The sequence below is a fragment of the Branchiostoma belcheri genome, unplaced genomic scaffold (genome assembly GCF_001625305.1).
Source record: "Branchiostoma belcheri isolate BF01 breed outbred unplaced genomic scaffold, Haploidv18h27 scaffold13, whole genome shotgun sequence".
Lineage (NCBI taxonomy): Eukaryota > Metazoa > Chordata > Leptocardii > Amphioxiformes > Branchiostomatidae > Branchiostoma > Branchiostoma belcheri.
In genome coordinates, this window is record NW_017802713.1 from 4,654,135 (window position 1) to 4,666,421 (window position 12,287).

The following is a 12,287-nucleotide window of genomic DNA, read 5'->3' on the forward strand; positions in this document are numbered from 1 at the left end:
GTAATTACACATCGCCTAATAATATTTAAGGAGCAAAAATTCTACACCATTCCATAATAATCTGTGTATGTATGTGTCTTAATAAGGTGCTTTACCAGTATTTTACAGAGAGGAAATATAGCCAAAACTGAGAATGGAAGGGAACAGAGGCAGGGCGGCGTGGGTTTCCATCATCGGGGCTATCTTCTTGGCAATCATGCTGTACATTGCACAGGTGGTGTTTGTTTGTTTTTGTTATAAAAGTTGGATTCTTTTGATACAGTTTACAATTTTCCATCAAGGTTGTAGATATATTAATTGAGGAGAAACATTGGAAGAATGCGGATATATAAAGGAAAACATCTCGACAACGTAGATATATTAAGAAGAACGTGTTGGCATCGTTATTTCTCGAGTGACAAAGGAGTTCACGCCATTGCTTAGTTAAGGAGAAAAACTGCGAGAACTTTAATATATTAAGAAGAAGCATTACAAGAACGTGAGACATTAACAAAATAACAAAAACGGTTCCAAAAATTATTAGAACACTGTCAACGTGTCTCCGAATATCAACATTACTTACTTACTGGGGCCCTTAATGTTTATGTTTTGATCGTTTTGCTAAAGCTATTTAAAAACTTTATGTATGCCACTGTCATTTAAAATTATATTTATATCTTATTTATCGTAGTATGATAGGCCTTAAATAGAAAAAAAATTAAGTCAGTTGGACTGATAAATAATGTAAAAATTGTATCCATAGAATCTAAGCAATGCCCTTAAGACTGCCTCTTTGAATATAAAATTACGTAGTATGTTGTATTTTCTACATGTCATAAAACGAATTTTATGTACTTGTCACCAATTTATCCTTTTCAAAAATTTAGAAAATCATTACGTCTTACTCATATGGCGCCGATTTTGCTCATAATGGTCATAAAACATATTTTAAATATTATTTCATCAATTATGTTTCTAAACAAGTCAACCCCATAATGGCAATTCAGCACCATGCAACTCTAGTTGTACGTCCTCGAGTATATTACTTTGCGTTTCCTTTTTTGCATTGCACATGCAATAAGTCAAAGATTGACTAACAATAATGGGAGAACAACCGAAATTTCATTTTAAAAACTTACCAATCTTTTTCAGCATTCAACAGTTATACCAAACCAAGGAAGTTACAAACACAATACTACCATACTTGTGGATGGAACAACGGATATGTTTTCTAAGCGATGGCTTCATCAAAACGGTTCTATCAACTTTAATCGGATCACTTTTATTCAAAGCTTGATCATCACCATTGTCAACCCTCAACCTATGTATCGAGTTGGAGATCTATTGTTCATCAAGATTGTGGCTATAGACTCGGAAGGGCGACAAAAATCCTACGGTGGAGATTTTCTTCGTACAAAACTGTACAGCAAATATCCAGTTCAAGCTAGCACATCCGGAATAGTGACTGATTACGGGAATGGAACCTACATCTCACGTTTTTTACTAAGTTGGCCAGGACATCTCTCATTGTCAGTCAAACTTATACACTCCAGCGAGGCTGTGCAGGTCCTAAAGAAAATTCGCGAAAAGTTTCTTCGGCGGCTTATGAAGTGTAGTTTCCTACAGAAGGGTAGCAATGTTTCTGAGTGGGTGCCTTGTACTTTTAATATCAATAAGAGCCTAAATCTCCGTGATGTTTGTGACTTTTCAAAACCACTCATTAATGTGACATTTCACTGTCAGCGTCCAACATCCAGTCCCTGTGATTCCCTTTCAATGTGCATACGAGATCAACAGAGAACTAAGGCACAACAGGATTATGTGCTTTCTTCTGATGAAAAGAAGCTTTTTAGAAGGTAACATTCTATTTTTTTCAAAATGTTTACTGTTTCAAAAACATGATATCTATTGTTGAAACATGAATTTTAATTACACTTAAATTACACTTATGTAAATAGTAAGACGTTCTTTTGTCAGTTTAAAAGTAAAGGAAGTTTTACACATTCTTTATAACTTATCAAAATTTTCAATTTCAAGATTTCCGTACTCTCTGGAACAAAGAACTACCTTTGCCTACATAAAATGTAGGTATTGCTACCTACATGAAAATGGAAATATTGTTTTTGGTGTGTCTGTGAGTACGCGTGTGTGTGCCTCCGCAAATGTGTAATTAGCATTATAATTAAAGAGGATAATTGTATTTTGTATGTGGGTAAGTCGTAAAAAGGTCGAGATACTGCGGCAGAACTTTCATTTTTTTGTATCTTTTGTATCATGTCAGGATGTCAGGAACAAGTGGTGTGGCTTGGTCTCCTTAGCAGCTAGTTTTTGAACTACAGGGAGGTTTTTGGTGAAGTCGATACATCAAGACAAGAACAAAGAATTTTCAAGATTTTTTTCATGCAGTTAGCTTGGACAAAGATGTAGACATCTAATGTAAATTACGTAAATGGACTAATTTGCATACTAAATGAGGAAATGTAATTAATTTGTTTTATAGAAAGGACTTTTATAAATTTAATTAATGTAAATAATGGCAAATGTTTACAAAACTTTACAAATACAAATTATACAAATAAATACCTAATTTGCATAATCGGTGCAAAAATGCTGTGATTCCTCATTGGTAAATACAGGGCATTTTACATTGCATCATGCGTAAGGTAGATAAAGGTGAACGTCCCTATGCATTTAATATTTGAGGGCCACTTGCATAATATTAATAAAATGTCAAAAACAAAACATTGTCAAAAGATTGGACTTTTACATACATTTGTAATTTGTTATTAGAAAAACATACCCAAAATAGGTTAGGTTCACGTAAAAGTCGAATTTCCATTTCAGATGATAAAAATCCCAAACAAAAAATCCTATAAATATTTTATACGAAAGAAATCCCCGAATTCTTGGCATTATAGATTATCTGTCTGATGCAGCCATTTGACAATTTAAACGTCTTTAGCAGGGCGAGTTAAATCACAACAAAACGCAAGGAAAGACTTACTGTATGCGATATATAAGATGCGTTTGTGTGGAGAAAAAAATTACCAAGTGTGTTCACTGTCTTTACGAAGTGTGTTATTAGAGCGAATAGCATCATTGTAGTTTTTAATGACAGACTTGTCATTGTGACAGACCCAATGTGTTAGTACAAATAATCAATAATCTGTTATTGTAAATTGCAGGGAGCTTGATATGGGTGAAGTGTCAAACGACTTCAGGATCCAAGTGAAAGGAAGGCGTAAGTATGTCATATTACATATATAAGAAAATTCCGAAGAAGGCTTCTTTGTTGCGATGGAAGGTTGTTGGCCAGCCCATACTATTTTGTCTGAAAACAGCCGACATAAGTAAAGCTCTCTAAACAAGGACTGCATTTCAACAAACAGAAAACATAATTTTTAGCAGTTTTAGTACGCAAAAGGTATAATGTGGTGTAACTCAGGTATTGTATTTTCATTTTAAATACGGTCGAGAGTCGACAAAAAGGTTATCGAAAAATATTTATCCGGTGATAATTATAGACAAATATTTCCAGATATGGAAATGGAGACTAGGCCCTGTTAATTACTTCAATGACATGAAATGGAGGTTAACAAGATAACTCAAGAACGGCCGAATGGATTGGTTTCATACTAAGTTTGTTGGTAGGGTGAGAAAAAAAACTAAAAATAATTAGATTTTAGGACCCCCCGTTGCTTCCCTTGGTACTGCAGTGCAACTACCGGTTTTGATATCTCGCAATCTGGACATGCTACTTTAATACATTTTGAATGGTAAGTAGCTCTTATCTTTGGAACAACGTCGTGAGTTTTGGCTCCCTAGCAGCTTCCTTAAGAAGTGCAGGATGGTTTGTTTGAAAAACCCTCGCGAGAGGATAACTAAACAACCGTTTGACCAATTTTTGGCATATAGGTAGCTTAAATATTCCTGAAATAATTCAAGTACAATTATGCAAATTAGGATCTACTTTAACAATTAATGGGGAAATTATATAAATCTGCTGTATTCCATAATATGACTATAAAACACTAAAATTGAGAACGACAAGAACATTTGCAAATATTGACAAGTTAATAAAGACTTAATTTGCATAATTAATAGAAAATTGGAACATATTTGCTGATAACTGCTGGGAATTATTATTATATTAACTTGTATATTATATTAACTTGTATTAACTGGCAATTAACTTGCCATTATTAGAAGTTCATTGATGGTGAACACCACTAAACATTATTTATTCAAATCAGGACCTTTTTCGGGTAATTTAGAGGGTATGTTAGCCTTATTTATTTATATTGCCCTGTCATTGGGTGGAGAATATGATCGACTGATATAATGTATGCAAATCGGCTCTAGTAAATTGCATATTCGCACGAAAAATATATAATTAGTTTGGACGTTTAATATGATTTGGCAAAGGCATGGCAAACGCCGTGCTTGCATATAACCAACAATATCTTACGTTGTCTATGCCAAATAATGAGGATTTCACCGGTGTGTTGCATGTTACTAGGTATAGGCTATGTAAATTGTTTGTATAAAATAAAACTTTGCTGATTAGCAAAAATGTAAGCCATTTACAGGTGGTCCTCACTATTCATAAGATTTACGAAAGCACTAAACATGTCATTTAGGTATGAGATTCCCGAACTATAGTTTATAATATGTTTAAATAAAAATATTAAAGAACACGACTAAAATCCTGAAATTCCTACATATTATTAACACGAACGTGTGTCGAGTTTTACGTTTTTGGGGATTGGGATTGACATGTGGTTGTCTCTGCAGTTGTCGATTTTGTAATTTGTAATATGAAAATTAAAAAAAGCCAAGATTTAAGACTTTCAACAGTATATGGCAAACCAAGTTGTACCAACCGCAGGATTTGCATGATGTAATTTAATAACGACCAGTTCCTTCCTCTTCACCCCATGTTCTCTGTATCGCCAATATTACCCCCTGCCACGTAGCCTCATCATCATCCACGTAGCCTACTAATTCCCCCTTCCGAAGCTATCATACCGCCATTAAAGCTATATCAGGACACGAGACATACAGTCATACAAAAAGCTTATCCGTTGTCAAAATCTAACCCTTACATTTCATCATTCATAAATTACATATTTCCTTCTTACACATGGTAAAAGTATGCAATTCCTGAAATTTATCACTATAGCATCATATCAGTTTATACATACTGGGTCCGTAATAACAATTGACATTTTTAATGGTTAATTACACATGTTTTCTAACATCTATATCGTGTCTAAAGCCATGCAATAATATAGTCATTGGTAAAATGTCAACATAGCGAACAATATCATTTTGTAAGGTGTTTATAAAGTTTCTATATAAATATTATATTTTCATGCTTTTGTAATATTTATATGACTGCCTTTAGTGTGTTCACAAATATTTAAAAGAAGTGTATTTTTAAAGATTCACAATTGCCGATTCAACATGGTGGCTAGCTCAAATGTGTTTCAGGTCACGTTGTTGTCATTTTGATATCGGCGTTGTTGCAATGTGCAAAAAATTCAACAGACCGCAATATATTATCAATCTCACATTTTCTTTACGTTTTGTTTCCACTAAAGAAATTTTTACAGGGCTTTAGCCAGCGCCCGTTATGCCGTCAATTGGCGGTATTTTGTCGCGTCGTACGGTAAAAAATTAAGTTCTTACCGTTGACCTTACAGTCAAAAATGGAAAAAGAATCTGGCGAATTTCAATAAGTCACGGCGCGGCGTCTTTTCGAGACGCATTTCTTATTATTTGAATACGATGGGAAACCTGACATTAAGGAACGTGCTGACGTCTAATGACTTGGCTCAATTTTTCATTGTTGCTGTATGCTGAAACAAATGTGCTTTGTGAGACCAGTACAGATAAGTAATTTAAATTCTAGTATTGTGGCGCATTGATTACAATGCGTAAAGCCTACATACATTTCTTGAACAATGACGTTTAGATAATTCCCTTTTTGTCTAACTTACATTATCATCGTTATCCATATTTGTTAGGATTAGGTGGAGGAACACTACCGGTCTGTGCCCCTCGCCTTCCAGAAACCGTGTCTGAAGGGTACTGGTTTAACGGAACCTGGAATTCACTGCGATGCAGAGTACGAAGTTTCCCTTCCATCTCGTCTGTTTTAAAATGCCTGCAGAACAAGACTCTGTTCTTTCTCGGGGATTCTACCGTTCGGCAGTGGTGGCGATTTTTGATGCTATTTCTTAAGTTAACTCAGCATGGTAAACTTTTCAAGCCCGTCTTCGCTCGTAATAATGAATCAAATACAACCTTGCACTACCAATTTCACCATTTTCCATTAAATCAAGCGAAACCTATAAGTGTTAATGATCTGTACTATGTGGCTGAAAGAATTGATAGTATTATTGGTGGGCCAAATGTCGTTATAATTCTAGGTTTGTGGGGTCACTATACAGCTGAGCCGATTGAAACATTCCGTTCGCGAGTTTACGGAGTTCGTCGTGCGATAGAACGTATGCACCGTCGTTATCCTGATACAAAGGTTATATGGCGAACAAGTAACGTTCGAGACCATGTTAGATTTTTTCACTTTGTGGAAAACAGCGATTGGTATGCACACGAGTTGATGTTAGAAGGCCAAAAAATCCTTCAAGGTGTTAACATTTCAATTATAGATGTCTGGGATATGTCAGAGTCTATGTGGCATGAGCCCATAATGCATCCACCTGAGGACGTAGTTGAAAACCATATAAATATGTTGCTATCATATATCTGTCCCTTGTAAACTGATAAAAAACGAGGGTGCCTTGCAGAGATTACCAGATAAGATTACGATCTGGCATAAGTTCGTTAACTAAACAAAAAGAAGTGCCTATAAAATATGCGTTTTAAAAAAGCAACTCTTACGGCCATAAGGTTTTGATAAACATAATATAAGGGGATTGGACATTACTTTATTAGAGTAATTAAAAATTTTGCTTACAATAATAATTATATAGTTAGTATATCTAATACCATTGGCTGAATAGCTTAGCACCTCATGTAAACTACATGTATTAAAGGATTACAAAAAAAAAAGAATGCAAAAAGTTGAAAAGACTGACATCTAATTACTCTTTAGGCCGAACAAATTTGGGCATCTGTTAGTATTTACTAGCAAAAGCCTTTCATTAGCGGTTAGCGGAAACATTAGTTCTCATTGCTGGCACAGTTTAGGAGGGTTAAAAATGAGTTACACTTCTTGGCCGACCTAGAGATTAAACTTCGCGTGGAGCAGGTAAGGTCATGTTGATTTGATTATATGGATGCCATCCAAGTGCACATGAATTTTTTGACAATACTGTAAAGTGTGGCACAAGGCATCTGCAAATATATGCCGTCAATTATTAAAAAAAATAGTGGAAAACGATACTGATGTTCTATCATGACAATGTTGATTCCAATGGAAACGAAGAAATGCAAGGAAATGAACACGAAGAGTCAATTAATCGCTATACCATACCTAGCATGTTTAGTTATTTGTTCAACCTTCATGACAACGGAGACTTCAAAATGAAGGTAACTGTATTTCTGGCTAGACTTTTTAAACCAGTTTTGGGGTTTTCAGAGGATATCATCCATATAATGAAATGAACATTGCCTTATTCCGAGAAAACTGCTGACCTTTGACCTCTCTGGGTAATAACTTCTTACGGCCTCTCCAATTCGTGTGTAGCTAGCAACAAGTTATCCCGCACGTTGTGTGTTGTGCGGTGTTGGTAAGAATACAGAAATCAAAGATAAATAATATTCGTAATTAAAAATATAAAAAGAAGAGCATCTTCATCTTAATAATAACGTAATAACAACGATCACGAAGGTACGACATAAACTGTATTTTGAGTGACAAGTTCAATATCACCAACTTTATATTATGTAGTTGCTCGCACATGCATTTTTACGAATACAATATATGTCATCTAAATCTATGTCCCGATTTCTATATTATTAATTAAAAAAATAAACCGTAAAATTGATTTTTGTCAATGTTTGTTTATGTTTCACATGTGTTTGCTGTTGTTGTTGATCGTTTTATCAAATGATATTAACCCGAATCCTGGTCCCGTTCGTTCAAACACATCTAAATACCTAAATATTGTCCACGCTAATGTTAACAGCATAACGGTAGGGACGAAGATAGACGAGCTCTCTTTAATGTCCAAACAATTTCAACTGGATGTCATAGCAATTACTGAGACGTGGCTGAGCGATGTTGTTTCATCTGACGATCTTTTTATTCAGAATTTTCAGCCTCCGATTCGACGTGATCGGAATAGACACGGCGGAGGAGTTCTAGTTTACCTCTCATCTTCTATTGCCTTTAAGCGCCGTACCGATCTAGAGCCCCAATCTTTTGAAGCCATCTGGGTTGAACTCAGAATCCAGTCTTTTAGGATTCTACTTTCCGTGTACTACGGCCACCTGGCCAGGACGCACGTTCTGTTAACGATTTTTTGAATTCCTTCTCCGATTCCGTCCAGATGGCGGGTATGTCACGCCCAGATGCTATCATTATTGTTGGAGATTTCAATGCAAAACACGAGCGGTGGTGGCATCGGGACACTACCTCCCCCATCGGCTCTGAACTATACCAAATTACTCAGCTTTTAAATCTTATCCAAATTGTTAACGAGCCCACCTGCGACCTTTCACGAAATCCCTCCCTTATCGACCTCATATTTACCGACGCCTTTAACTATGTTGATTCTGTGTCTGTCTGTTCACCACTCTCCCGATGCCATCACTGCCCCACTATTTGTTCCTTGTCCTTTACTCGTCACATACCTAAACCTTTTGTACGTACTGTGTGGGATTTTTTAGTATTAATTATGACAAATTGTTTGAATTTTGTAATGATTCGGAATGGAACAGCATTTTCTTACTTCCCACTGTGGATGACGCTGCGAACAAATTAAGTCAACTCATCATTAAGGCTAAAAACCTTTGTGTCCCAAGTAAAAACATAGTGGTCAGACCAAAAGACAAACCCTGGATGACAAATGATATCCGTAAGCTAATGCGGTCCCGCGACAAATTTCACAAATTGGCCAAGTTATCTAATTCTCAGGAAAATTGGGCCGCTTATCGTAAAATCCGCAACAAGCTTTCGAATGCTATCTCATCCCGTAAGTCTGAATATTTTAGTCGTCTGTCAGAATCTCTAAGTGATCCTTCTTTATCAGGTAAAAAGTGGTGGCACGTGGTGAAACACTTTTACAGCCAAAAGCAACTACCACTATTCCTCCTTTAAAGAAAGGTAGTACGTTTGTTGTTGATTCCTCAGCGAAAGCTTTACTTTTTAATGAATACTTTGTCTTTCAATCTTCCATAGACGAAACAAATGCTTCGCTGCCGGAATTTCAATATTTTACCACTGGTCGTTTACTCCACGTTACCACCACTCCTGAAGAAGTTCAACTCTATGTGAAAGAACTTGATACTTACAAGTCACATGGATACGATAATGTTGATAATCGTTTTCTCAAATTAATTACGCCATTGATAGCAGATAAAATTAGTTTTGTTTTAACCTTTCTTTGTCACATGGATACTTTCCCACGATATGGAAATATGCAAATGTAATACCCATTTTTAAAAAGGGCGATCCTACTGATAAAAGAAATTACCGCCCTGTGTCCTTACTTCCCACCCTGTCGAAGGTCCTAGAAAAAATAGTTTATAAACACCTGTATAATTTCCTAATACAACACAATCTTTTGTATCGGCTTCAATCCGGTTTCATTAGAGGCGATTCTACAGTTTGTCAACTAGCGTACTTTTGTCACATTATCTTGAAAGCCCTAGACACCGGAAAAGAAGTTCGTGCCGTGTTTCTCGATTTTTCTCGGGCCTTCGATAGGGTGTGGCACAACGGCTTATTATTCAAGCTACAAAGACTTGGTATTGAAGGACCTCTCTTAAACTGGATCTATTCTTATCTTCGTGACAGATCTCAAAGAGTAACAATTGATGGTATATCTTCTCCTTGGTGTAATGTTACTGCAGGTGTTCCACAAGGGTCAGTTCTGGGCCCCTTATTCTTTTTGGTGTATATCAATGACATCGTGGATAATCTTATCTCCCAGCCATTTCTCTTTGCTGATGACAGCTCTCTTCTTCATGTTGTTGATAATTCGTTTTATTCAGCTGCCTGTTTAAATGCTGATTTGGAAAAAATTCATTCATGGGCTGTTCAGTGGTTAATGGAACTTAACCCAGCCAAAACAGAAGAAATGTGTTTCTCAACCAGAAAAGATAACTCAACACTCCAACCTCTTCTTTTAAACAACTGTATTATTAAGTCTGTCCCCTCCCATAAGCATCTAGGACTTACATTAAGCTTTAATATGTCCTGGAAACCTCACATCAACAACATGGTGTCCAAAATTTCCAAAAGTCTAGTCACTTTTAAGGGTTTAAAATTCAAACTTTCTCGACAAGTTTTGGAAACGTTGTACAAAACATTTTTTCGACCTTGTTTAGAATATGGAGATGTCGTTCGGCACAACTGTACAGTGGCGGAAACTCAACTTCTAGAAAGAATTCAATACCAATGTGCACTCACTATATCAGGTGCTGTCAAAGGGTCTTCTTACTTCTTAACTCGGAAAGAACTTGGTTGGGAATTACTATCAGACAGGAGACACATCCATCATCTGTTGCTGTTCTACAAGATTATCCACGGTACTTCTCGTAGTTATTTGTATGACCTAATCCCCTCCAATATTGTATCGACATGTTCGTACAACCTTCGAAACAAATTGAATCTAAGACCATTGACCACTTCATCAAACCGCTTTGCTAAGTCTTTTGTTCCTTACGCTTTAAGTTATTGGAACAAGTTAGACGTGGCAACAAGAAGTCTTAGTTATTCTATGTTTCGAATGCATTTACTTAAATCTGTATGCCCCACCAAAGTCAAACATTTTATTTATGGTCCCCGATATGCCTCTGCCCTTTTAGCACGCTTTCGCATTGGCACCTGCAGCTTGAATGCCAGTCTTTTCAGTCGTACCTTAGTTCACAGCCCGGCTTGCAGCTGCGGGTGCCAATGCGAAACCATATCTCATTTCTTACTTCACTGCCCTTTATACAGTTATCAACGACAGCGTCTCTTCGGCCAACTTGAATCATTGGTAGGACACCTCCTTGACAAAAACTCACTCTCCGACAATGCTCTCGAACAACTTCTACTTTACGGATCCCCTTCATTCACGTTCAAAATTAATTGTCAAATAATGGTTCTAACTCAAAATTTTACTATTTCAAGTAAACGCTTTGCTTCAACCTAATTTATTATTATCATTATTTCTTTGGTGTGTCCTACCAATCACAACCATGGATACCATTAGTAAGGGTGGGAGGGGGGAAGGACCTGCGCTTTTAGTTTTCTTAGCTTCATTCTTTATTCAAACCCCATCTGTCTTATTCTTGTTTTGTGTATTATATTTGTTTGTTAGTGTATGTATTGCTTTATTTTTGTATTAAGTTTATTGTTTGATGGCGGCGTTAATATAAGTTAGCCAACTTGAGTACGCCGTCATCGTGTCTGTATTTCTTTATATATGTTTTAATAAAAAAAAACCGTAAAATATTTGATGGATTTGTTTTTTTTTAAACATGCAATCACAAGACGTGGTGACGGCACACTCAAGTTTTTTCAACTTTTATTAATGCCGCCACCAACACAGGAACAGTGCAATACTAATCTACACCTGAATGAAGCGAGGAAAGTCATGTAAAATGCCTTTCCCAAGGGCACAAGATCGGTGGCATGTCAGAACTCGAACCCGGGGCCTCTGGTTCCGAGTCGAGAACGCTGCCGCTACGCCACACGACTCCACGTGTTCCTCCGGTTGATAGTTTTTTTATGTTTTTAATTTTACCAACACATACATACATTACCTTGTAGCTTCTACCTTGGTCTCTGAACCCAATCCAGGGTCGTGGGGGAACTGCATGGTGGAGTGTCTGATCATCTGCTCCCATCCCTCTCGGCTGTTAGCTAGGGTTAGGGTGTCCTTTCCGTCCATACTTGGATGTTGTCAGCCCATTTTTCTTCTGCCTTCCCCTTTTTATGGGTTCACCACACCACGAAGTGGTGTGGTGAAACCATATTGCTTTTTCTGATGTTTCTTCTTCTCCTCCTTCTCCTTCTTCTTCTCCTGCCATTTTTTAAATGGATTCAGCTTCTTCATTTTAGGGCCCAAGGTCCTGAAATTTGGTATGGAGGTACAGTGGGCAAATACCCCTAGGCGTTTTTTAAATTA

At 36.7% G+C, this 12,287-nt stretch overlaps 1 protein-coding gene across 1 annotated transcript; it reads left to right on the top strand.

Annotated features, from left to right (window-relative positions):
- The first annotated feature begins 1,145 nt into the window (after nt 1–1,145).
- On the top strand, nt 1,146–6,932 carry LOC109463876 (NXPE family member 3-like). The gene is made up of 2 exons (XM_019760744.1): nt 1,146–1,784; nt 6,241–6,932. The coding sequence occupies exons 1-2, from the start codon at nt 1,204–1,206 to the stop codon at nt 6,761–6,763; spliced, it is 1,104 nt and encodes a 367-aa protein (XP_019616303.1). The 5' UTR covers nt 1,146–1,203; the 3' UTR covers nt 6,764–6,932.
- The last annotated feature ends 5,355 nt before the right edge of the window (nt 6,933–12,287 follow it).

What these genes read in the sequence shown, in the direction of transcription:
- LOC109463876 (XM_019760744.1), top strand. Translation starts at nt 1,204, where the DNA reads ATGTTTTCTAAGCGATGGCTTCATCAAAACGGTTCTATCAACTTTAAT. An exon ending in CGAGATCAACAGAGAACTAA is followed by an intron (nt 1,785 to 6,240) that starts GGCACAACAGGA and finishes AACTCAGCATGG; the next exon opens with TAAACTTTTCAAGCCCGTCT.